General features: G+C 41.6%; 1 protein-coding gene across 3 annotated transcripts; it reads right to left on the bottom strand.

Annotated features, from left to right (window-relative positions):
- Positions 1 to 1,872: 1,872 nt before the first annotated feature.
- PMVK (phosphomevalonate kinase) lies at positions 1,873 to 23,241 on the bottom strand. 3 transcript variants are annotated; one of them, XM_051993924.1, is made up of 5 exons: positions 23,201 to 23,241; positions 18,142 to 18,205; positions 16,052 to 16,204; positions 10,096 to 10,228; positions 1,873 to 2,633 (listed from the first exon to the last, which is right to left on the bottom strand). In XM_051993924.1, the coding sequence occupies exons 1-5, from the start codon at positions 23,230 to 23,232 to the stop codon at positions 2,461 to 2,463; spliced, it is 555 nt and encodes a 184-aa protein (XP_051849884.1). In that variant the 5' UTR covers positions 23,233 to 23,241; the 3' UTR covers positions 1,873 to 2,460. The 3 variants fall into 3 exon arrangements, with proteins under 3 accessions (XP_051849884.1, XP_051849882.1, XP_051849883.1); XM_051993922.1 differs by lacking the exon at positions 23,201 to 23,241 and adding an exon at positions 22,866 to 23,005; XM_051993923.1 differs by lacking the exon at positions 23,201 to 23,241 and adding an exon at positions 22,866 to 23,005 and having other exon boundaries at positions 10,096 to 10,225.
- Positions 23,242 to 26,868: the final 3,627 nt, after the last annotated feature.

Here is a 26,868-nt window from a genome sequence, read left to right as displayed (position 1 = left end):
CCAGGCGGGAATCTACAGACATTACTGCTGGTGACAGCTTTGCCTAGTATAGGGAGAGCCTAGAGAAGTAGCCCCTGACCATTTACCTCTAAGCAAGGGCTGTACATAATCCAGAAAACCAGTCCCACCCGTTGTGGTCACACCCAGCTGCACACTGCACCCGTGTATCCTCTGGCAGGACATGTGGAAGGCAGCCAAAGCCGGCTGCTGCAGCTATAACAAACCAGGATCTTTTCCCCCTGACTGGTTGCTAACCTAGCTGCCTCTGCAGGTTTGACTATTTCCTTCTGCAGCTTATTTGATATATGAAGAAACTGAGGCAAACAGGGTAAAAATGACATGCCTAGGGTCACAAAGCTACTAAGATTTGACTGCGGAAGATGAGTCTTCTTGACTTCACACTTGGCACACTATATATTGTGCCATCTAGCTGCCCCAGAGGGATATGACAGACAAATAAGCATAAGAGAAAAAGTATGACAGGGAAAAAAGGAAGATCCAACTAAAGTCTTCAAGGGAAGTATGAAGGAGAGGGTGTTTTCAAGGAAGGCTTCCTAGACACGGCCCCTGAGCTAGAGATAAGGGCATGCATTATGGGTATAATTTGTACAAACATGGGGGAGAAGGGTTCAGCTTGGCTAAAACAAAGAGCACATGATGGGAAATAAAAAAGGCTGAAAGAGCAGGTTGAAAGGTCTTAAAATGAGACACCAAACAAAACGTACAGATTTCGTCCTACAGCTCAGGACTTCCCAACCTGGGGTAGTCCTGCCTCCCTCCAAGGAATATGAGAAGCTTGTCAAAACATATGGAGAATAGTTCATAAGTAACTGTATTATCCTACTCAAAATAATCTGTTATATACATGGGAAACCCTAGAATTTAGATCCTTTCAGACTGAATAGGGAGTATAAAAGGGTTTACTAAAAGCAGGGGGTGTCTAACATGGAAATGTGTTTTGCATGACTACACACGTATAACCAATATCAAATTGCTTGCCTTCTCAATTAGGGGGAAAGGAGAAGGAATGAGGGAGAGAATTTGAAACTCACAATTTTGAAAACAAATGTTAAAAATTGTTTTACATGTAATTGGGGAGAAATAAAATGCTAAACACTAAAAAAAAGAAAAGAAAAGAAAAAGACTGAAAAATGGGAAAACTGAAGGTTTCTAAGCATGAAACATCTGATCAAAGCTATACAATTATTTGGGGAAATTATTTGGGGATCAACAAAGAATGGAAAAGAAAGAAAAAACAGAAAAGACAAGACAAGACAAGACAAAAGACAAGAAAAGACAGAAGACAAAGGAGGTGAATTAGGAGGCTACTGCAATAGTCTAGAAAAGAAGTGATAATAGCTTTAATAATAATAAAACAGCTAACATTTATCTAGTGCTTTTAAAACTTGCAAACATTTATTTCATTTGATCCTGATAACTACTTTAATAAATATTACTGTTAGATTCATTTTACAGATGAGGAAACTGAGTGTTCCCTAATGGGTAGGAGTCAGTGATGGGACTCCACAGTCTATTTGCTGATCACAATTCCAGAGGAATCAAGACAATACACGGCACTCCCTTCTTCAGAGTTCTCAAGAGTACAAATTGAGACAGATTTTTCTGGGCATGGCCAATGCTAGAATGTTTTACTTCACTATACATGTTTTTAACAGGGGGATTGTTTTTTATTTCTCAATTGAGGGGAAGAAGTAAGGAAGAGGATTTTGATCCAAAAATGAAATACAATTTAATTTTTTTTTAAGAATCTTGCTGTCTTCAAGGGTCAGTGGTCCTCAGGTTTGTGGTTATAAAAGCTAATAACAACTCAGACACACAAATCCAGATTCTCAGATACTTGTCCAAAACAGATCCATCCACAAATCCAGCTTTATTTTGGGAAGTACAGAGCTAGATAACCATACATGTATAATAAGGGCAATCCTAGGATTCTTCACAGATCTCCCCATCACTTCATCCCATCCCCAGGCCTACTTTGAGCCTGTGAAAGAAAGCAAGTTGCATCTGAAAGATCAGATGCCAGTCCAGCAATGAGTGTGCCCTCGGTTCTCCTTGCCACAAACATTGGTTCTCGGGAGCTCTAGGTGATGAGGCCCAAAACTTATGGCACCAAAGGCATAAGTGCCCCTTGTAGACCCCAAGGAGCCATCTGAAGAGCACTAAAAATATTTTCACATACTTTGTGACTTCTTTCACTTCATCCTGATTTTCTACCCTTTTAGGCTCAGCCCAGCCCCAAGAGGCTAGGATTAATTACTATATGCATCAGGGAAGGAGATCCAGAAATCAGGTTGCATGCCCAAACCTGGAATTCAACCTCAGCCCTGTGGCCTCCCCCCAGGAGGATGGCTCAGAAGAACCTCAGTGCAGGGCTCCTCTTTCTCCCCCAAGGCACACACCTGCCCTCATGGTCCTGGGGGCCTGGGAAGTAGGAGAGTGTCAGCTCCCCTCAATGCGACCCTCACATTCTGAAGGCTGTAGTTTACTGTGGATATAGTCCACCAGCTTCCCCAACTGCTGCTCCAGCTTGTGATCATCACCATGGTTCTCAATGACCCAATCAAACGCTCCATAGTGGTCCAGGCCACATTCTGATTCGGCATCATCCACTCCTGCAGAAGGAGGAACACAGAGGTCAGATCACTCATGGCCTTTCCAAAGGTCAAGCCATAAAAACTGTCCAGAATTAGAAAGGACGTCAGAGGCCATCAAATGAAGTCCATACCTAGATCAGAATATAAGCTACAATATTCTCAAAAAGTGGTCATAATAACTGACTAATAAAGATGTAATAATAATTTACTTAAATTATTTACTTTAATCCTTAAATTATTGATACTAATTCTAAACAGATGACCAAAATAAAAATGAATTGCTGATATTTCTACTTAAAAGACATATAATAATAGGTAAATCACTGACAACTTCATTCAACTTCTGGTTTCCTCTCCAATGGACAGGACTGAAACTATAAAAACTAAATCCAGTAATCATCAAAACAACCTGGTACTAAGGGAGCATCTAGGTGGCACAGTGGATAGAGCACTAGACCGGAGTCAGAAAGCCCTGACTGCAGACATTTATAAGCTGTGTGATCCTGGACAAGTCACTTAACCCTGATTACTTCTGTTTTCTCATCTGTCAAATGAGCCAGAGAAGAAAATGTCGAACACTCCAAGTATCTTCACCAAGATAATCCCAAATAGGGTCATGAAGAGTCAGATGTGACTGAACAACAACAAAGTAATAGAATAATGGTTCAGTGGAATAGACTAGGTACCCAAGACACAGTAGTAAATGACTATAGTAATACAGTGCTTGATAAACACAAAGATCCAATTTTTGAGGGTTAAGAAATCAATGTTTAACAAAAATTTCTGGGAAAAACCTGGATGCAGTTTAGCAGAAACTAGGTATAGACCAATCCCTCACACACATACCAAGATAAGGTCTTAATGGATAAATTATTTAGATATAAAAGGTGATAGATATCATAAGTATAGTAGGGAAACATGGAAAAATGTAATTGTCAGATCTATGGCTAAAGTAAGAGTTTATGACTAAACAAGAGATAGGATTAAGGGAAGTTTAAAACAGATAATTCTGATTATATGAAATTAAAAAGGTTTTGTACAAACAAAATTAAAGGAGAGAAAATTAGAAGGACAACAAGAAAGGGGGAGGGAGAGGATTTACAGCAAGGTTCTCTGTTAAAAGCTTCATTCCTCAAATGTATAGGGAGTTGAGCCACATTTATTAAAATAAGAGGCATTCACCAGTTGACAAAGAGTCAAAAGATATGAATGGGCAGTTTTTCAGAAGAAGTAATCAAAGCTATCAATAGTCATACAAAAAAAAAAAGTTCTACATCACTATTGATTAGAGAACTGTAGATTAAAACAAATCTTAAGATGCCACTTCACACCTATCGAATTGGTTAGCATGAAAGAAAAGGAAAATGACAAATTCTGGGAGGGAAAAAATTAAGGAACTAATGCACTGTTGGTGGAGTTGTGAACTAGTCAACTATTCTGGAGAACAATTTGGAACTATGCGCAAAGGGTGAAAAATCACCCATACCATTTAACCTAGCAACATCCTCTTACTGGGTCTGGAAAAAGACCCATTTGAACAAGAATATGCATAGTAGCTATTTTTGTGGAGGCAAAGATTGGAAATCGAGGGGTTGCCCATCAATTGGAGAATGACTGCACAAGCTGTACTATACAATTGTGATGGAATACTACTGTACTATAAGAAATGAGGAGGAGGATACTTTCAGAAAGACCTAAAAACACTTATATGAACTGATGCAAAGTCAAGTGAGCAGAACCAGAAGAACAGTGTACAGAGTAGCAGCAATGTTGTAGAGATAATTAACCATAAAAGACTTGGGCACTCTGATCCATGCAATGATCCAAGACAATTTCAAAGGCCCTATGATGAAAAATGCTATTCTCCTCCAAAGAGAGAAATGATGAGCTCTGAGTGCAGAGGCATACTTTTTTGGACTTTCTTTATCTTTATTTTTTTATTGTGTTTGTGTTTTCTTTTGTAACATGGCTAGTATGGGAATGTTTTGCGTGACTTCACATGTATAATCACAAATCGCTTGCTTTCCCAGGGAGGAGAGAGAAGAATAATGGAAGAGAATTTGAAATTGGGATTTTTTTTTTTTTAATGATTGTTAAAAAAATTTTTTACATGTAATTAAGATCTAATGAAATAAATAAAAATAATTTTTAAAGAAAGAACTGAATTGAATCTGGTGTCTTAGTCTAGTCTGGTCTGTAAACAAAGCTTAGTCCTTTCTCTTTGTCCTGCCCTGCCTTGCCTTCTCTTCCAGAGGTATGCCATCACCGAAACCTTCACAGCACCTCCACACCCCCATGCGGAACTGCTGGCAAAATATCTGATAACTGATTAGTCCGTTTCCCACTCCCTTCTGGGGAAGGAGTGATCTTTGAGGTAATCCTTGCCACTGCTTTCCATTCCTCACTGATAATGACAGGCCACAGTGGCCAGAGTAATTAAAACACACTAGTTGCCACTCCAGTCCATCCTCAGCACCCCATAGTCGAAGTGATCTTCCTAAATTACTATTTGTCTATCTGACTCTCTCTCTCTCTGTCTCTCTCTCATTCACACACACAACCCTCCAGGATCAAATATAAAATTCCTCCAGCATTCAAATCCCTTCACAATCTCTCCCTACTTACATTTACCTTTCCAGTCCGATCCACCTTAGACCCCGCCCACCATTCTTTGTGATCCAATGACAATGGCCTCACCTATTCCTCCATTTCCCAATTCCAGGTATTTTCTCGGGCCATCCCCCCACATGCCTGGAATGCTCTCCCACCTCTCCCACCTCCCATGAAGATTCCTTCATGTTCCAGCTGGCTAAATTCCACCTTCTACAGAAAGCCTTTCTCACCCTCCTTAATCTTAGAGCCATCTCTCAAACAACCCCAATTTATCTTTCTATATCTTGTTTGTATTCCCCTGATAAGACTGTGAGCACCATGAGAGTCGGGACTGTGTTTTGTCTTTCTCTGTAATTCCACAGCTCTAAAGGGCCTGGGACATAGTAGGTGCTTAATAAATATTTATGAACTGTTTCTTGACTGATTGACTAATCCAACCCATCACTTTCTGGTATGAAGTTTTTGTATGAGGTTCTCTATTCAAGATCTTCTTGACTCTGGTCTGGGATGATATTAAAAAGCATTAGCCTTGCCTGAGCCAAGAGCAGCTGCTGGGGAGAGGAAGAGGTCCAGACGTGATCTGGGTGAAGAGGATGCCAGTCTAAGATTAAGCATGCTGTAGATAATCCATGAGATGAAAAAACACGACTTGACTCCGTAGCCTTAGAATGCTAAGGGAACTAGCCAGAGCTCCCTTTCTATCAATCATAGGACTTAAAGCTAGAAGAGACTCAACCTTATTTCATCCTCAGGTAAACTAAGGTCCTAGGGATGTTAAGAACTAAAAGTACAAAAACTGCTTCCCTGTGTCCAAACCTCAGCACAAATGAGGAAACTCATCTTAAAAAAAAATATATTAAAACTAGAAGCTCCTTCTTAGAAAATATGAAAAGGTTATACAGTATCACTTAGTGGTGTTAAGTTTAGAGGAGAAAAGGAATTACAATAAGAAAACATTTACCATCAGAGAACACTAGATTTACAAATAATTACATATAGGGAGGATTTTTTGTGTCAGTGGCAGAGTCAAGCCTGTATTTATTTCTTTTGTTGTAATTTATATTATAAATTTGCAAGTTTTCAAAATCCACTAACAACTCAGGTATTTTATAAATTGGGGTCTTAGATTCTAGAGAGTAATTTGGAACTATAAAACCATAAATACTCTCTGACCCAACAACACCACCACTGTCTGAATCCCAAAGAGTCAAAAAGGAAAAGCACTTATCCATACAAAAATAGCAGTAACAGCTCTTTTAGTAGTGCAAAAAAGTGGAAACTGAAGGGATGCCCATCAATTGGGCTGAATAAGTTGTGCGATGAATAAGATGGAATACTACTGTGCTGTAAGAAATAATGATCAAGATACTCTCAGAAAAACCAGGAAAGACTTATATGAACTGATGCAAAGTGAAATAAGCAGAACCAGGAGACCATTATATTCAGTAACAGCAATATTGTATAATGGTCAGCTGTGAATGACTTAGCTATTCTCAGGAATACAATGACCTAAGACAATTCCAAAGGTCTCATAATGAAAAATGCTACTCTTCCCCAGACAAAGAATTGGTGGAGTCTGAATGCACCTCTAAAAATAGTCTGTTTTAATTTCTTTATTTTTCTTGGGTTGGTTTTTGGGTGAGAGGGAGAATTTTCTTTCACAACATGAGTAATACAGAAATCTGTTTTAGCATTTGCACTTTTTCTATTGTTGTTTGCTTGCATTTTTGTTTTTCTTCCCAGGTTATTTTTACCTTTCTAAATCTGATTTTTCTCATGTAACAAAAGAACTGTATAAATATGTACACATATATTGTATTTAAAATATACTTTAACATGTTTAACATGTATGGGACTGCCTGCCATCTAAGGGAGGGGGTGGAAGGAAGAAGGGGAAAAGTTCAAACAGCAGTGTTTGCAAGGGTCAGTGTTGAAAAATTACCCATGCATATGTTTTGTCAATAAAAAGCTGTAATAATTTTTAAAAAAAAGAAACAAAAGTTTTGCATGACTGCACATATATAATTTATGTAAAACTGCTTGTCTTCTCAATGAGGGAGGGTGGGAAAGAATTTGGAACTCAAAATTTTAAAAAACAAATGTTAAAAAAATTTACATATAATTGGGGGGATACTAAATATTAAAGAAAATTTAAAAAACAATATAATTTAAAATTTAAAAAAATAGAATCTTCTAATAATTCACATTTAAATAGATTAGAGATAGCCCATTCAGGAACACAAAACAATTCCCTAGGCTAATCAAAGAAATTTAACTTTAACCAAAAACTTCCTTTGATATGGCTAAGTCAATCAATCAAAATATATCTATAAAACAATTCTTTGGTATACAGCACTGTGTTAGATGCTGGTGAAGATATAAAGTTAAATAGACATTTTTTGTCCCCATGAGACTTACAGTCTAACATAGGCTAAAGGGTACTTGAATTTTGCCTGAGTAATCTATAACATTACGCAGACAATCATGATGCAAAATATTTTATGAAATTTTAAGAGGAAAGTGCAATACTGACAAGGGATACATCAGGACATCTTCATGGAAGAGAGGAAATCTGAGAAAGATCTGAAAGCAGAAGTTCTCAGTCTTTTTGTGTGAAATGGATTTCTACTTCAAAAAAAAGTCTTTAAATGCATAAAATAAAATTCTCAGAAATACAAAGAAAACCAATTACATTGAAATGAAAGATCTAATTTTTTTTTTCCCATCCAAGTTCACAGGCCCCCTGAAATTATCCTGTAAATATAAAATATTTTATAAATTGCAGTTTCAGGACAACAAACTAAATTTATGTTGTGCTTTTAAGCCTACAAAGCAATTTCCTCAGTTAATCAAAGAAATTTAACTTTGACCAAAACCCCCTCTGGCATGGATAAGTCAACCAATCAAAACACATTTATTAAACAACTACTTTGGGCAGAACACTTAACTCCAGGTTAAAGAATTCCTATTTTAAAGGTTAGGTAGAAATTTAACAGGCAAAATGGGAAAGGAAGGACATTCCAGCCCTAAAGAACCCCATAAGCAGAGACATGGAGGAAGGTTGGAGGGCACAGACTATGCTCATAAGCAGAGAGACCGCAATTTGACTGGAGACCGTGTACCTCAGTTCTGGGCATTTCCTCTTGCTCTCTCTCCACCATGTCTAGAACACTCTTCCTACTCTCCAACTATTGACCTCCTGGCTTCCTTCAAGTCCCAATTAAAATCCTATCTTTTGGAGGAATCTTCCCTAGACATTTTAAATTCCAGTTTTAAAAAATTTGTTTACCCTGGATCTAGTTTGTTTTGTATAGATTTGTTTGTGTGGCATTTCCCCAATTAGATTATAAGGCCCTTGGGGGCAGAGACTGGTGGTGTTTTTTGGTTTGTTTGTTTTTACCTTTTTATGTATTCCCAGGTTAGTACAATAACTGATATATAGTAGGTGCTAAATAAATGGTCACTAAATTGTATTGAATTATAGTTTTTTAAAGGAATTAAGACAAGGTTAGAAAGTTACAAAGACATAATTGTTGAAGGTCTCAAGTGCTAGGCAAAAAAGGTGGAACTTCACCTGAGAAACAAGAGGAAGCCATGAAAGACTTCTGAGCAAAGGAGTAGCGTGATTAAAACAGTAAATAGGAAAGATGATGTTTACAATGATATGAAGTACGGACCAAAGAAGGGAAAGAGTAGAAGTGAGAAGATCTTCCAAGAAGCTTCACTTCCTAAGAGGACAAAGACAAGTAGCAGCAGCAGCTCAGATAAAGATTAAGCACAAACAAGGAGTGTGCAGAGTAACCTGGATCTAAGGCAGAATCCAAACCCTTTAGGGCTGGTGCTCCCTCAAACACATACAACCTATACAGGTTGGCTGAAGCATCATCCCCCCCAAAAGCAGGGCAAGAGGAGACAGAAGTAGGGGGTGAATAAACTCCTATCCCATTCTAACACTACTACCACCAAAGACATTTTCCCAGGAGACACACTATAAGAACAAAATCCTTTCCACTCAATCAATAAAAAATTTTTAAGTACCTACGATGTACCAGGCACTATTTTAAAAGCTAGAGATAAAAAAAAGTCCCTGCCCTGGAGGAGCTCACAAACAAACAAACATATACAAAGCAAGCTATATACAGGATAGATAAGAAATAATTAACAGAAGAAAGGAACAAGAATCAAGAGGGGATGGGAAAGGCTTCTTCTAGAAAGTGGGATTTTAGTTAGAACCTAGGGGGGGAAAGCCAGGGAGGTCAGTAGGTGTGACAGAGAAAGGAGAACATTTTAAGCAGCCAGAGAGAATGTCTGGAAGTAAGAGATGAAGCATCTTGTTTGGGGAACAGTCAGGAGGCCAATGTCCTTTACACTCAGCCTTCAAGGCAGCCTTGCATGGTATGGCAGAAAAAGCAGTGAATCAGGAGACTGAAAATCTGCGTTCAGGCCTTGGTTCTCCCATTTGCCAGCTGTGTGATCACGAGGGAGAAAGGTTTCCAGAGGCAGACCCTCTGAGCACAGGATGGGCAGGCTTGGACAGGGACTTGCCAGGGAAGGACCTCCCAAAATGATACAATCCCAGAACTATATAAATATTTGATTGACAAAAGGTCAATGGTCTCACCTCTGTGGGTCTCACCTGTTAAATGAGGGTACCTGCATTATCTACCTCACCAAGCTGTTGGGAGAAAAGGGCTTTGCAAAATCAAAAGTGCTGTCATTAAATTATTGTTGGGGGATGCAATACCCACACTCTCCTAGAAGGCCAAGTCTCTGCCCTGGGAAAGAGCTGATCCTCTGTACCTCTTTGGGTCTGCTGAATAAGACTTAAAAAAAAAAAAAAAAAAAAAAAACTGGAGGCAAAGCTCACCTGCTGTGAACACCCAGCCCCGCTGTCGCCGGCTTTCCTCTGACGCGACCACTCGGACCAGCTGGGTCACATCTCCAAAGGAGGACTGGAACCACTCAATATCTGACACTCGCCGAGCATCGCTCACCAGCTGCTGGAAAGAACACACAATCAGACAACCTCTGGCCTGGCACGTGTGCCATACTGGGTTTGGGGAAGAGGGAAAGCAAAAGAACTGAAAGCCAGAGTCATTTCCCTCCACCACCATCCCCAAGGCGAACAATCTAGTGGGGGAGCCAGAGCCTCCAACCTGCTCTGCAGTAGGTTTGCCAACCAAATTCTACTCTTAGACACTCAAGTTCAAATGTCACCTTAAAACTTAATGAGGTATATTGTATCTAGGATACACTGCAACATATTTAACATGTAAAGGACTGCTTGCCATCTAGGGGAGGGGGTGAAGGGAGGGAGGGGAAAAATCGGAACAGAAGCGAGTGCAAGGGATAATGCTGTAAAAAAATTACCCTGGCATGGGTTCTGTCAATAAAAAGTTATATATAAAAATAAAAATTTAAAAAAACCTAATGAGGGAGGCAAAAAATCAAACTATACATGGGATAAATGGGGGGAAATTGGCAGAGAAAAGGCAAGAAAATTAAGAGGGGCTAGAAAAAGCTTCTTATAGAAGCTGGGCCTTAAAAGAAACTAGGGACAGCTAGATGGTGCAGTGGGTAGAGCCCTGGTCCTTGGAGTCAGCAGGACCTGAGTTCAAATCCAACCTCAAAATCCATACTTCCTAGCTATGTGACTGTGAGCAAGTCACATAACTCTAACTGCCTCACCAAAAAAAAAAAAAAGAAGAAGAAGAAGAAATAGCAGCAGCAGCCAGGGAAATCAGTGGAGAGAAAGGATTCCAGGCACTGGGAACAACCAGAAAAAAATGCCTGGAGCTAGGAGGTGGACTATCTTGTTCATGGAACAGTCAGGAGATCAGTATCACTTGCAAGCTGAGCCTTGGAGGTAACTCTGCATGACATCATAGAAAAAACATTAGAAGGTTTCTGTGAATCAGGAGTAAGGAAGCCTCTAGGAATGGACTGCCCCTAGCCAGAAACCATCTCTTCTTCTAGGGTCACAAGACATCAAAGTATAAGAAACCTCAGAAATCATCTAACTCCAATTGTTTTATTTTACAGATGAGAAAGATGTGGCTGGTCCAAGATCAACAAAGGTATCCAGATCCAGATTCAAGCCCACGGTTTTTGTTCAAAGCTGGCGCCCTTTCTACTATACCAAGAATTAAAGATTAAAGTTGATGAGAATTTAAATGCATCAAGTCATTAGCCACTAGATAATGCCAAATTCCCTCTCCCCTACAAGGCTAAAAGCTTTGTTGACAAGCTCTTCTACCCTAGTCTCCCATACTAACACACTTCATTAATCAACACTAGTAGCCAGCAGGAGTGAACTGCAGTCCCAGAGATGATGGTTAGGAGCATTAATTAACCACTCGGGGGCGACAGCAAGTTTCTCAACAATAAAAGATTTTTAGTGCTCTCAGACTTGTTTCTTCAACAAAAAAAAATTGATTCTGGTTTTCTCCTAAGGTCTTGGTATTTCTCCATTCAGCAATAACTAATATAAAAAGCCAATTTAGAACCTCCAGCGTAGACCATTCTCATGATAGCAAGCCCTCGGGATTATGGCTCCTAGGATCCAAGATCAAGGAGCTGGAAGAAGCCCCAACCCCATTATTTCATAAATAAACACCCTGATGTCACAAAGAGTTTAAGAAGAATGATGATTAAGAAAAGTCATTAGTTTGAGCAATTAAGAGATCACTGATAACTTCAGGGAGGGCACTTTTAGTTGAATGAATTTGGAAATTACACTGAAAAAAGTTTGAAGGTAAGAGAGAAGGCAAGACATGAAGGTCCCCAGGAGCCACACGTAACAAGCTTGTCTTCTTCCACATGGGAGCATTTCTCTCCTCTCCAGAAGAGTCCCTAGTTCAACTGATTTTCCCAAGTCGAAGTCTTTAGTTCCTTCCCCTCACCCCTCACTCCTTCACCTTGGGAGATTTTCCAGTGTCATTCCTGAAAAATGCCCAGAACTGAGCACAATACCCCAGATATGATCTGAACAGAGAGCAAGGAGGTACAGGGTATATTCCACATTAAACTGGAAGCTCTATGCAGGCAGGGAAGATCTTACATAATTGTGTATCTCCCCTAGTACCTATCACAATGATCTGCACCCCAGAGTTTTTGATTGGTTGACTTGTCCATAACAGAGGGATTTTTGGTCAAAATTAAATATCCTTGAAAAATTGAAGAAATTTCTTTATAAATCTCTTTTTTAAAGAACCTTGTAAATATGAGTCTTCTTATACTCTATTCCCCTTTCAGCATGTCAAATTTGTGTCTAACTTATTCTGCTCAAATGAAGAGGTGATTTCTTCTTTGTCAAGGTAAACCCCAAATCACACACCTTTGATACCATTCTGTCACTATTTTCCAACACATTATCAACAATTATCAACCCATTCTCAACCTCACTCTCTATTTTCAACTTCTTTTCCTTTCTACTGGTTCTTTCCCTGCTGCCTACAAATATACCCACGTCTCCCATTCTTAAACTTTCACTTGAATGGACCATCCCCTAGATGTTATGGTCCTATAACTCTTTTCCCTTTCTCAGTTGCCAAATATTTTGGAGGTACTAATACATTGTTGGTGGAGTTGTGAACTGATCCAACCATTCTGGAGAGCAATTTGGAATTATGCCCAAAGGGTTATCAAACTGGCATACCCTTTGATGCAGCAGTGTTTTTACTGGCTTGTATCTCAGAGATCTTAAAGGAAGGAAAGGGACCCACATGTGCAAAAATGTTTGTGGCAGCCCTTTTTGCAATAGCAAAGAACTGGAAACCGAGCGGATGCCCATCAGTTGGAGAATGACTGAATAAATTATGGTATATGAATGTTATGGAATATTATTGTTCTATAAGAAATAATTAGCAAGATGATTTCAGAAAGGCCTAGAGAGACTTACATGAACTGATGCTGAGTGAAGTGAGTAGAATCAAGAGATCATTGTACACAGCAACAAGAAGATTATGTGCTGATTAACTGATGGACGTGGCTCTCTTCAATAATGAAGTGACTCAGTTCAGTTCCAATGGTCTTATGATAGAAAGAGCCATCTGCATCCAAAGAGAGAACTATGGGGACTGAATGTGAATCAAAGCTTAGTATTTTCACCTTTTTTGTTGTTATTATTTGTTTGCTTTTTGTTTTCTTTCTCTTTTTTTTCCTTCTTGATCTGATTTTTCTTGTAGAGCATGATAAATGTGGAAATATGTATAGAGAAAAACCATACGTGTTTAACATATATTGGATTGTTTGTTGTCTGGGGGAGAGGGTGGGGGGAAGGGAGGGAGAAAAATTTGGAATACAAGGTTTTGCAAGGGTGAATATTGAAAACTATCTTTGCATATATTTTGAAAATAAAAAGCTATTTTTTTTAAAAGAAGAAAATAAAAGGCTATTATTTATTTAAAAAAAAAAAAAAACCTGTTTTGGAGATACCCTGTTTCCCAGAGCTAAGCCCTAGGAAACAGGCTGCGTCCCGAGCTTGGCCTAACAATAATCCTCTGCACCCAGGATGATATTACTCTCTGGCAAAGTGCATTGCTTGGACCAGCAACAGGTGTTCACTGAGGGATTTAGTTCCCCTTTTTTCCCAGGGTCATCCATCATGTGTTCACAATCCCTGTTCCTTGTCACTGAGAGGTACAGCACTTCTGCTCCCATCACACAATTCTGGTTCTGTGCCCTATAGGGTGGGCACGACCCTCTAGACCTCAAACAATACTGTTCTCACAGAACCTGTGGGAACAGTAACTCAAGACCTAAAAATGAATGTGTCGCAATCTGGCCCATTTGTGATATATAAGACCTCCTTTCATGCGGCACGTTAAGCTCTTCTTCTTAGGAGAGGAGGGGCTTTTGTTTGCAAACATCATTTTGTGTTTGTGTCCTGACTCTACTGACTCTAACCTGCTCTGCATGTTTGGCTCCGGTTACCTACAGGTTAGAGGCCAGTTGTGGTCCAGTTGACAGTTAAGCTTCCTTATTATTACTGTACTATTAGTACAGTACTCATGACTAATAGATGTACTACTAGTCATCACAGCTAGAAAATTCAGATTTTACAGGATAAGGTGCAACAACAAGCATCGTGGCGTACACAGCCTCCAAGTCAGGAATAGATTTGAATTCAAGACCTGCCCCTGACACAGGCTGGCTACATGAGCCCGGACAATTCATGGCAACTTTTCCAGGCCTCAATCAGTGTCCAAGATAACAGGACGTGTGTCAATCTGCCTGCCTAACTGCACTGGAAGAAGGAGTTTCTTCACTGAGTGCTCCCTCTCCCAGTGAAATCATACACACACACAAGAACTGAATTTACAGACCAAAGAACTAACCATTATAACATAGAACCATTTCCCCCCCAAAAGGCAGAGATCCATAAATTAGGCACAGCCTGGGACCTTCAAGTGTAAATGTGCTACGGTAGGGAAAAAACACCGATTCTGGAGTCAGAGGGCACAGGTTCAAATCTCGCCTCCACCACTCAGCAGATGTGTGACCCTGAAAGCTGTTTAACTTCCCTGGGCCTCAGCAGTTCTATATATTGAAAGAGAGCTGGATAGGACCGCCTCTGAGTGCCCTGGAAGCTGTTGATCCAGGACCCTGTAATCTGTCCCAAACTCTGTCCCCAGCTCACATTTTCCCCCCGACGTCCCTTCTTAATTGAAAGAGAAGCGCGCATTATTGGGGACAAAGCACAAGACTTGGATTCAAGTCCAGCCTTAGACAGTAACTAGCTCTGTGACCCTGGAGGTGCTTATGGTCAACTGGGACCCTGAAGTGGGTTTGATAAATAGCCTCAGTAGGCCCGTGCCCCTATCCCAGGGTTCTGTTCATCCCAGCCTTGGTTAAGGTGTCTGACCCCAGACGGAACCCACTGCTGCGCACTGTGTCTAAAACAGAGGATTACATGCAGAGAGAACTAAGGGAATCTAATTTTTAAAAAACCCATGTAATCTCCGGCAGTCTCTGTTTCCTAGTCCGTAAAAAATGGTGCTAACAATAGCCTCTACTTCACAGAGCAATGGTAAGGATCAAGTCAAATAACATAAGTAAAAGGCTTTGGAAACCTTAATTGGCTTATGGAAATGCTGTTATAAGGGAGAACAAACCCAGAAGCTGAAGTTTAAATTACTCTGGCCACATAATGAGAAGAAAGGACTCGGAGGAAAAGGTCCAGATGTAGGGAAAGACTGAAGGCAAAAGGAGAAGGGAAAGGTATAGGCTGAGATGGATAATGGTGTAAAAGCACAAACATGAGCATGGACAGACTTCAAGGCAAAGGGGAGATCTGGCATGCTACCTTCCCATGGAGACACAGAGAATCACAAGTGAACGAATGAACAGTGATTATCCTCTGTCTGAGTTTGAATCCTGCCTTAGATGCTTACTTGTTGAGTGACCTTGGGCCTCGGTTTTCCTCATCTGTAAAATGGGGATAATAACTGTACCTCCCTCATAGGGGAGTTGTGAGAATTAAATGAGATGATACATGTAAAGCACTTTGCAAACCCTAAAGCCCATGTAATGCTAATTATTGTTGCTGGGCAACAGCGGGTTTTCAGTAAATCCCACCAGAGTTGACTGTGTGTGGCCCTCCTGGGCTCTGGCTCCACAGAACGTACATAAGCAGGAAGGGGGAGGGTCCAGAGGAAGGAGGAGATGCAGTTTCTGCCTCAGGAGGGACCTGCTGCTTTCAACCACTCTGGGCTCCAGGGATGGGGACAGGGGGTGCAGGGGGAGGGGGGAGGAGGAGGAGGAAAGGGCCAAGGCTGGGTGTGCAAGGCCCACAGAAAAACCACTTTCACAAAGGCCCTTACCCAGACAGGCTGGGGGACCCCCTCCACAATCTTCCTGCAGAAGAAGCCCGGGTCCCTCTTCCTCTTCTCCTCTCCCCAGCGGATCATGTCCTCCCGAAAGGCCTCCTTGTAGCTGCTGGCATCAAGGAGTCGCTGAAAGTCCAGTCCATGCTCCTGCTCAAAACAAGTCAAAAACAGGTCACTCACCCCAGAGGTCACTCCGGCTCGGCTGTGAGGAGAGGTGATCATTCCCTCCCTTCCCCCTGGCCCCAGGACACTCCCCTCCATTTCCATTTGTCTGGGGAAAGCCTGAATTAAACACACACATCCTGTGATCCATCTTCCCCAATTATTTGGGGAATAAGTTTCCTTTCCCTGAATGCATGAGAATGGGAAAAGATTGTGCCTGGGGCCCTCCCATCCAGCTCCTCCAAGCCCTGGGTCCTCCAAGGACTCCTACATTGTAGCTTGGGACACGGGGAGGCCTTCCAAAGGAGCCGCTGGCCAGACAAGGCCGGACGCCGGGGCGGGAGGGCCCTCTGTGCCCTAGTCCAACTCCTCCATTTTAAAGCTGAGGAATCGGGGCCACCACCACCATCATCAGCGGCCAAAGCCAGGCCCATCCTACTCCCGCCCAGGGACTCGCAGAAAGGACCCCCGAGATCTGCATCCAGACCCTGGCAAGGCCCTTCCCCTGGTCCTGCTGATTCTGGGCATGTGCCAGACAGGCCACACCTGGAGTCCAGGTCCCATTCCAGGGGCACATTCTGAAAGGGAAACTGATGGTCTGGGGCCCCCGTGAAAGGGCATCCGGCCGTGAAGGTCTGGAAAGCGTGTCCTGTGAGGAGGTGAGGGCCTGGATTGGAGCCCTAAGTCACTGGGGAACTGCAAGGGGGGAGGGGCGCCAAGTCAGAGCTGCAGACTCGGTATGTAACCTGAGAGGGGTCTGAGCAGACCTCCCCAAGGCCCCTTGCAGCTCCTGCAGCAGGCTCAGCCGGAGGAGAGGGAAGAACTGCTCCCGAAAGCCACCCGTATTTTGTGGCTCTAGAATCCCAAGTGCTCAGACTATGGTTTGTAACCTCATATGGGGTCACTTAACTGAACCTGGGGATCGTGAGATGATGATTTATCATCGATAAGTGTTTGATTGGTGTGCCTTTTTTATATATCTATATATCTGGTGTGATACAAAAATAACTTGGGGAAAAAGGAGTCGTGAGTGGGAAAACTTTAAGAAGCCCTATTCTAGCAGACTGCCCTTCTAACAAAAAGGGCTGCCCTCTTGGGGTGGGGTATACCGATAGCTAACCAGCAGCCTCCCCAACCCTTGTTGTCAACCAGTCATTTCAGTCATGTCTGACCCTTTGTGAGCCCAGTTAGGGTTTTCCTGGTAAAGATTCTGGGATGATTTGCCATTTCCTTCTGAGGCTGGATTTGAATTCAGGTGTTCCTGACTCCAGGCCCAGTGCGCCAGCCTCAGTTTCCCCATCTGTAAAATAAGAGTAGGCAGAGGCCTGGAGGAGGGCAATGGAATAAGCAAAGTTATGGGAGCAGGAAAGTAGCAGGTATATTTGGGAACTCTGAATAATCTAGCAGAGCCAAGAGAGAGAGTTCAGTTCACAGAGTATTTATTAGAGTAATTATATGCCAGGTTCTATGAAAGATACAAAAACAACAATAAAATAGTCTCTGCTCCCAAGAAGCTTACATCCACTTGGGGAGTGGGGAAGGGAAGCCACTGGAGCTTTGTGAGTAAGGTTTCATTCCTCTCTGGTCTGCACTCTGAATTCTCCAGGCTTCTCCATCCTGTGCCCCTTTCCAGCTACCTTCTATATATTGTCTTCTCACCATTAGAATGAAGTTCTTCAAGAACAGGGACCGTCTTTCTGCTAGTATCAGTATTCCCAGTGCTTAGCACAGGGCCTGGCACACAGAAAATGCTTACTAAATGCTTGCTGAGTTGACTTAAAAGCCTGTTTTACCAAAAGTAGCGCCCACAAGTGGGCTAGGGCAGGCAGAAGCCAGTCTGGGGCGTAAGACAAGTTACAGCTTACCTGCAAATAAGCATTAATTACCAAGGGGGGCACAGATCCAGCTGTCTCATGACATACCTGGGCGTATTGCTCCTTGAGGGGTCCAGAGAGCCGAAGCACAGCACACACGTCCGCCCCCAGCCTGTGGGATGGGAAGATACCCCCCAGGCCAGACCCGAGTTAGCTCACGGAGACCTGCTCCCCCACCCAGTGTTCTGCTCCACCTTCAAGCCAACACTTGTACGCGAGGACAGCCCAGCACCTGCCACTCCCCTCTGGCAGCCTCAGTTACTCTGGCAAGAGCCACCCAACAGACTTCCCACAAGCCGGAGAGCCCACGGCTCCCCCAGCCACCTCATCAGCGTGACGGAATCGGGCTGGAGAAAAAGAAAATCGTCCTGTCCGGGAGAGCTGTGCGAAATGGTGACAAGTCACTGTGGGAAACCATGAATGCGTTTTCCTAAGGACTCTCTCATCAAAATGAGGGGTTTCCTGCTTCAAACACAAGCTTTCTGGACTTAATGCACTAGACAGGGAAGGAGGAAGCCAGACTCTGATTTAAGTCTTTGCCAGCATCCTGGGGGCAGGACCTTAGGATTGCCGGGTCTGGATGACCACAATAGCCTGCCTGCTGGTGGGCTCGCCTGCCTCAACTCTTTCCCCACCCTATCCTCCAATCAATCAACAAAGTAATTTTCCTAAAGTGAGATCAGACCAGGTTATCCCCTCTTACTCAATAAACTTCAGTGGCTCCCTATTACCGCCTCTAAGATTAAATCCTCAATCCTCTTTTTGGTGTTCAAACTCTTCCTAACCTATCCCTCCCTCAACTCCCACTTTCTAGTCTTCTGGCATCATTGGACACCTCTTCCAAGTACTCTATGATTCAGTGACATAGGCCTCCTGGCTGCTCCAGGAACAATCTCCATCTCTCTGCTCTGGGTGGTTCTCTGATGGTCCCCCTACTTAGAATGTTCTCTTTCCTCATCTTAACCCCCTGAGTTCCTTCCAAATACCAACTAAAATCCTACCTTCTATAATACTCCTGTCCCAAATCTCCTTAATTCTCTGTTAACTAATTCCAGTTTATCCCATAATTTGTCTTCTCCCTCATTAAACTGTGAGCTTCTCCAAGGCACTGTCCTTTGCCTTTCTTTGAATCTGCAGCATTTAGCACAGTGCCTGGCACACAGAAGGCACTTAATAAATGTTTGTTGCTGATTTACTGAGCAACCTACTTCCCCTTTCATTTCCTCCTCTAAAATAGGAATTAAACCTTTTCCACTTGGGATTCCTTATGCTGAGAAATTTTTTACATGACCTCAGGTATATAAATATATCAACTATAAAGACTTAAGAAGAGTTGGAAGAGATGGCAGAATCCAGTTAGTCCAATTTCTTTGTTGTTATTGAACTGTTTCACTTATCCAACTCTTCATGACCCTTTTGGGGTTTTCTTGGCAAAGATACTGAAGTAGTTTGGTCATTTCCTTCACCAGCTCATTTGACAGATGAGGAAACTAAGGCAAACAGGGTTAAGTGACTTGCCCAGGATCACACAGTTAGAAAATGTCTAAGGCCAGCTTTGAACCCAGGTCCTTCTGATTCCTGGGTCCTGCACCTCCAACCACCACCTTAAATCTGACATCTCTTCTACCTTCCCCTGCCTGCTCCACACTTTAGTCAGAAGTCCTTCCTGGGCTACTAAACAGGAGCTGATATCAGCCTTGGAGACTAGCCCTTGAAGCCATGAACTGCCCCCAATTCCCAACCTGGTCCAGGTAAACTGTCCAGACCGGCCTATCCCACTATCCCACTTAGCTGCCCTAGTCTACTCCTATACAAAGTATGAACACCTCCTTCAAGATCTTCAGTAAGAATCAAGAAACATATATATATATATATATATATATATATATATTTTAATATCTAAGACATGAAGAATGAATGATCCATGGCATCCTTCAACATCACCAGGAGTCAAAAAACATTTTTTTAAAAATAACTAAGATGATTGGGCTTATACCCCAAAGAGATACTAAAGAAGGGAAAGGGACCTGTATGTGCCAAAATGTTTGTGGCAGCCCTGTTTGTAGTGGCTAGAAACTGGAAAATGAATGGATGCCCATCAATTGGAGAATGGCTGGGTAAATTGTAGCATATGAATGTTATGGAATATTATTGTTCTGTAAGGAATGATCAGCAGGATGAATACAGAGAGGACTGGTGAGACTTACATGAACTGATGCTAAGTGAAATGAGCAGAACCAGGAGATCATTATATATCTCAACAACGATACTGTTTGAGGATGTATTCTGATGGAAGTGGATCTCTTCGATAAAGAGAGCTAATTCAGTTCCAATTGATCAAGGATGGACAGAAACAGCTACACCCAAAGAAAGAACACTGGGAAATGAATATAAACTACTTGCATTTTTGTTTTTCTTCCCAGGTTATTTATACCTTCTGAATCCAATTCTCCCCGTGCAACAAGAAAACTGGTTCTGCACACAAATATTGTATCTAGGATATACTGTAACCTATTCAATATGTAAAGGACTGCTTGCCATCTGGGGGAGGGGGATGAAGGGAGGGAGGGGAAAAATCGGAACAGAAGTGAGTGCAAGGGATAATGCTGTAAAAAATTACCCTGGCATGGGTTCTATCAATAAAAAATTATTTTAAAAAATAATAAAAAAAATAAAACTGAAATTTCAGAAAAACATTCCCAAAAAAAAAAAAAAAAAAAACCTAAGATGGAGCAGCTAGGTAACCTGGTGAATAGCGCATTAGCCCTAAAGTTAGGAAGACCTGAGTTCAAAAGTGACCTTAGACACTTAATACTTCCTAGCAGTGTGACCCTGGGCAAGTCACTTAACCCCAACTGCCTCAGCAAAGTTAATTAATGAATGAATTAAAATAATTAAGACATGAAGAATGAATGCCTATAGCACTGTGGATCTAGAGGGCTTATAGGGAGTTAGTAAGATCTAGTCTAAGTCCTATCAGTGAAACATACTCCCTATGTGAACAAGGGGAAATCCCTCAATGTCTCAATGCCCCAGGCAATTATTCACTAATAAGATTTTAAGTTATAAGGAGTTACTAAATGTCTGGGTGAAAAAAAGTTTCTAGTCCAAAAGTTTCCACAGGAAGATGATAGTCACAGATTCAGTTCATTCTCTCTACACTGATGGAGATTATAGTTATAGTTATATAATTGCATATAAAAAGATATAAATATCTATATATTTATACATAAGTATGCATATAAAGAGATGTGAGTTATAGATATATATACACATACATAACAAATCTCTCCACAAATCGTTTCACATCATGGAGCATTTATTATTATAGTTCTATAGGCACAAGACTATTAGGTCTCTGTCCAACAACAAGCACCCTTGTGGAGATCAGTCATTTTTTGGCTGAGATTGCTCTGGCAGGAAAAGTTGAGAGTACTCCGGAATATGGAAAGAACAGAACATTGAACTACAGAGCCCTACCCATGATTCTCCCCCAAAACCAATCTCCTTTCAATATTAAGCAACCAGCCTAAGGCATTTCCATCAATCCTGCCATTCAAAAAAACTCCTGTCTCTCCCTTACCTGTTGTCCTGAACCTACTCCACAGGTTCCTATTCCCCACCCTCAATAGGCATGCAAGTTAATCAAAATGTTTAAAATTACAAGGTATTCATTTTCCATTTCTAACTTTGCAAGGTACATTACCTTGCCCTTAATTTAAGGCATTTGATGCTCACAACAACTTAAGAAGTTTTTACAGATGAGGAAACTGAGGTCAGTAGAAATGAAATGACTCGCCCCGCATCATCATGGAGCCAATAAGTGTCTGAGGCAGGATTTGAACACAGGTCTTCTAGAGATATTCACTTGCACCACCCAGCAGGCATCAAGAAAAAGCAAGTGGGGAAAAACACTAGTATTCTGTAGATGATGAGATACCAAACTTGATGGCTGTCACCAAGTACTACCCCAACCAAATTAAATATGCTACAAAATAAAAATACAACACGGATAATATGGCATTTTAAAACTAAGCCAATATGCAATTCACAGGGATCCCTATGGACAGATTAGAGTCCCCCTTTCTTTTAAATTCGACATAGCTGGTGTGAAGCAAAGAGACTGATTAAATTTGGAGTCAGAAGCCTTACATTCTAATCCCAGCTCTGCCACTCAATTCCTGTGTGATACTAGGCAAGTCACCCCTCAGTTTCTTCATTGGTTACAATAAGACAGATGAGGCACTGATCTCTCCCTCCCTCCCGGCTCTAAATTCTACGATCCTAAAAAGCCTAAACCCCTTGTTCGGTTAGGTAGCATCATTTCTTTGGCGCCTACACTTTGGTTTCATTCAATTAAATAAGCATTGATTAACAAAGATTCCAAAGACTAGTTCCAGGTGCCAATCATAATGTACACTACCTTCTGATCTGCCGAAAGGTGGTGGACAACATGTGCGTAACGCTACATACACTGTCAGATACAATGGCATAGTGGTTTGTTTTTCTTCACTGTCTCTATTTTGGGGGAGATTTCTCTGGTGCGCAAGTCGAGGGGCTATGGGCATTAGGAACTGATAGTGACAGCAGTATACAGAGTACTTAAGTTCCGGGGGAGAAGGTCCGTGCCACACAATGCATCACGTAAGCAAAGACCCCTCAACCCTCTTCCACCCACCCAGCAAGAGACGTCAAACACCCGGGTTCCTCCCCAAATGGACCCTGCATCTGCCCTAAAGCTGACGTCTCTTCCACCCTCTCCTCCTGACTACCTGCTCCGCAATTCATCCGTCAAGAAGTCCTTTCCGGACTTCCTCTTGCCGCTAAACAGGAGCACCAGCCGCGGAGACCCATCCCTCGGCGCCATGAGACGCCCCCAATTCTCAACCTGGACCAGGTAAACTGTCCAGACCGGCCTACCTCACGTTAGGAACACGTGGGGAGAAAAAGACTCAACCAAGCGGGGGGGTAGGGTGGAGAAAGAATAAAGGAGCGATTTCCTCCCCTTCTTGTCCGAAACCTAGGATCCTAGGCTCCCAAATCCACACATTAATTAAACAGAAGGACGAGAATTAGTTCACGAGTAAGCAAAAGATATTATCCTAACCGAAAGCCTTCTCTTCGAAAAATTCCCCCCATCCTTTCTCCCTTGAGCCAACCAACCCCGCCCTGGAACACTCCACTTCCCTGACTCCGCCTCCCTTGTCGGAAGAGGGAAAGCATGAACATTCTCATTTGGTCCGTAGGAGAAGTATATAAAAACTTCCCGAATTAAATTCTTAGTTACTCCTCTTTAACATTCTATATACATTTAAAATATTTAATTAAAATTTCTAGATTAATAATTGTTTTTATAAACATTGTAATTATCGGTGTTTTATGCCAATATACTGAAACAAAATTCAATTCCCCCCATCCTACAATGGTTCATTCCACAGATGATCTTCATTTACCAAAGAGGCGGGTAAAAGGAGGAGCGTAATACTCACGACTAAAGATTTGGGGAAGGATTTTGTCTCTCCAATGCTATTGGATGATACACAGATTTTCCAAAATTATAGGTCCTTAGGAAAGAGCTGAGGTTTAAAAAGTGCTTTCCTCCACTCAGTGTATCCAGGCCCTTCTCCAGTCACCTTGATCTCTCTCTGGCCACCGACCCAGATGACGCTGGAGGGGAAAGTGAGGCAGATGACCTTGCACAGCCCTCCCTCGCTTAAATCCAATTCACTTGTACGTCAGGGTATCACCTCCCTGATATCAAGGTCCTTTTCCAGAACGAAGAATAATGCAAATATTATTGTCTGTTGGACAAAGGAGGAAATTGAGGTTCAGTGACTTGTCCACGGTCACACTGCTGGCCAGTGGATTAGCCAAAGAGGTTTTTTTGAACCTCAGACCTGACCCATTTCCTGGACATAAAAAATCAACCAAAATCAAGTCAACCTTTTCGTGGAGAAGGGGAAAATTATCATCGGGATCCCAATTAAACTGGAGCAATTATTCTCAAAGCATTTGAAAAGGAATAGAAAGAAGATCTAGAGACATGAGGAGACCTTATTCTGGTGTCTCAAATTGCTCAATCCAAACTAAAAACGATGCCCCTATTCAGGTGCTGTTTTAGCTTCCATCCACACGGAGCATCTCCAGGAGGCAGACAAGATCTAACTCCCAGGAAACTGGTCTTCCAGAATAAGTTTGAGAGCCCTTTCCTTGGGTTTCAGCCAGGCCACTGTCTCCTATCTTAAAATAAATTGGAATGTAACTTTAACTCTCCAGCATCCTGTGGTTTAGGAGATGATGACAATCAAAGGATTAGGTTTAACCAGTCTCCCTTTCCCCCTGCCCCAACCTCTCTATCTTTCTGATTCTACTATATTTGAAAGAAAGCACTGGAAGGGGTTTTTAGGGACACAGAAAATGCCCTCTTCTCCCCTCCCCATCCAGCTTTTCACTCACCTGTACTGCTATTCCACATCCACCCTCTCCTGTATCCCAGTTCCATCCTAGAGAGTTGTCCTGATACTGCTCTGTGGCTGCTTTCTGCCTTTTCTTCCCAAAACACCACTACCCACTTCCTGTCTTTCCAAGGACTCCTCCTTCAGCAGATTCTGGCCATTTCTGGACTTCATGCCTCCCATTAGAAGCCCAGATATCCAGGGAAAACCTATGCTAAGGGAAAGAATATGATCAGAAAAAAAATAATAATTCAACAAGTATGAAGTACTAATAAAAAAAAAATCCCAAGCCTCAAAGAGTGTACATTCTATTGGAAAAAATTTTTCCTACTGACTTTCTCTATTCATAGGAAGAAAATGGGGAAGAGATAGGATAGTTGTATAGATCCTCTTGATTTTTACTCTAAATGTCACTCCTACTTCTTCCTTTGGGGGTCATGTCAGATCACTCTTAAGAGGATGGTGCAAGGGAAGGAACTCCCTAGGTTCAATTTCTATTTTCACTCTTTACCAGTTGTGAGATCATGAACCAGTCACTTATCTAAACCTCAGTTTCTTCATCAGTAAAATGGGTATGATACTGGCTTTAGGCTGGATATGCACTTGGTAATTATCCCAGATAACAAGAGATACTGCTCCAGCAGCACACACAAACTCACAAGAAAATGGTATTACTTTATTATTCATTTGCCCACAAAGGGGTATATGTGATGAAACTAATAAAAATTCAGGAAAACCTGAATTCAAATCCAACCTGACATTCCTTAGTTGCATGATGTTGGGCAAGTCACAAATTCTGTTTGTTTCTGTTTTTTCAACAGCAACTACCTCACAGCCTTTGTGAAGATTCAATGAGAAAGTGTTTGTAAAGTGCTTCACACAATGCTAGCATATAGTAGATGCTATACAAATGCTTATTCTTTTCCTCTAATTAATATATATTATGTATATGTATGTATGTGAAGATATATATACATATGTGTGTATATAGGTCCCTTCATGGCACTATATACAAACAACAGACCAGTAGTTCTGTCTCACTGAGTTTCCAGCTCTACCTGTCAGGAAAAAAAAAATCTGTACTTTTTTTTTTTTTAAATAATTCTAGCCTATTGCTTAGGATCACAAAAATAGAAATATCTATAGATCCATCACCCCCACTCTGGGAAATGTCTTAGCTCAGCCTTGACCTTCTATATTGATAACATATAGGTAATCAACAGGCTACAGATACACAGTATATTCACCAGGAAAATTACAAAGATATATTGTGTTTCTCCTCACTAATACTTCATCAACTATGTTTCCAAACCTCCCAGAATTCCCTCTAAATGTCAAGGGCACAATCCTGAAGCATTTGCTAATCTTTACCCCCATCCCAAAGGTCACTAATGCTTCATCAACTATGTTTCCAAATCTCCCAGAATTCCCTCTCAGTGTCAAGGGCATGATCTTGAAGCATTTGCTAATCTTTACCGCCACCCCAAAGATCAAGGAAAGGGATTGTGGTTAGCTCTCTTCGCAAGGGAAGAAGTAAGAAAGGTATCCTAGCATCAGCTCCTTTCTTGAATCCATAGCTAACATCCACCATCACAAGGGGTCACATTCCTTGAAGTTTCTTCTTCCTTCCAATAATTGTATCGACTGTATCTTTTTAGTTATGTCAATGTATCTCTGCTCCTCGCTTGGATGCATTGTCTCCTATTGCTCTGAGACTGACTATGGGGTGGAGGTAGGGAAAAGAAAGGGATACAAAGTCCCCTTCTCCTGCTTCACCTTTGTAGAATCCATCATACCAAGAGCTTCCAACCCTGAAATGCAGAACTCCCATACTGCTTAATGAACTGCTTTTTGTGAGTTTTGTTATAAAATCTAGACCCAGAGGATTTGACCGATTCTCTCAATTATACTGCTTCCTTCTTAACACAATTGGAAAGGAATTTTTACCTGATAGAGTGGTGAGACATAGATTAACTTTTAAACATTAAAACATAATTTATACATAAAAAGGACACATACAATTAGTATGTCCTTTTTGGAAAATTTGAGAGCATATTTGGGACAATATTCTGGGCTTCCTGTGATTACATTAATTAAGGTGGGAATGGAATCTCCTTTATACATGCAGTCAGTGCAGTCCCCAATGAGAGAGACAACTGGAATAGAATTTGTGAGATGGCCACCACCAAAACCAAAACTTCCCTTGATATTTTACAGAACACAAAGAGAAGACAAGGAAGCTGGGTGATCACTGGCAATAAGCCTCAAGAGAAGACAGGGAAGTGGAAAGATATGTACTCATGCAATAGGTGAGCTGTTT

Source organism: Antechinus flavipes, chromosome 4, assembly GCF_016432865.1.
Source record: "Antechinus flavipes isolate AdamAnt ecotype Samford, QLD, Australia chromosome 4, AdamAnt_v2, whole genome shotgun sequence".
Taxonomy (NCBI): domain Eukaryota; kingdom Metazoa; phylum Chordata; class Mammalia; order Dasyuromorphia; family Dasyuridae; genus Antechinus; species Antechinus flavipes.
Note: the sequence above shows the minus strand (reverse complement) of the source record. Positions and strands in the feature narration are given on the sequence as shown.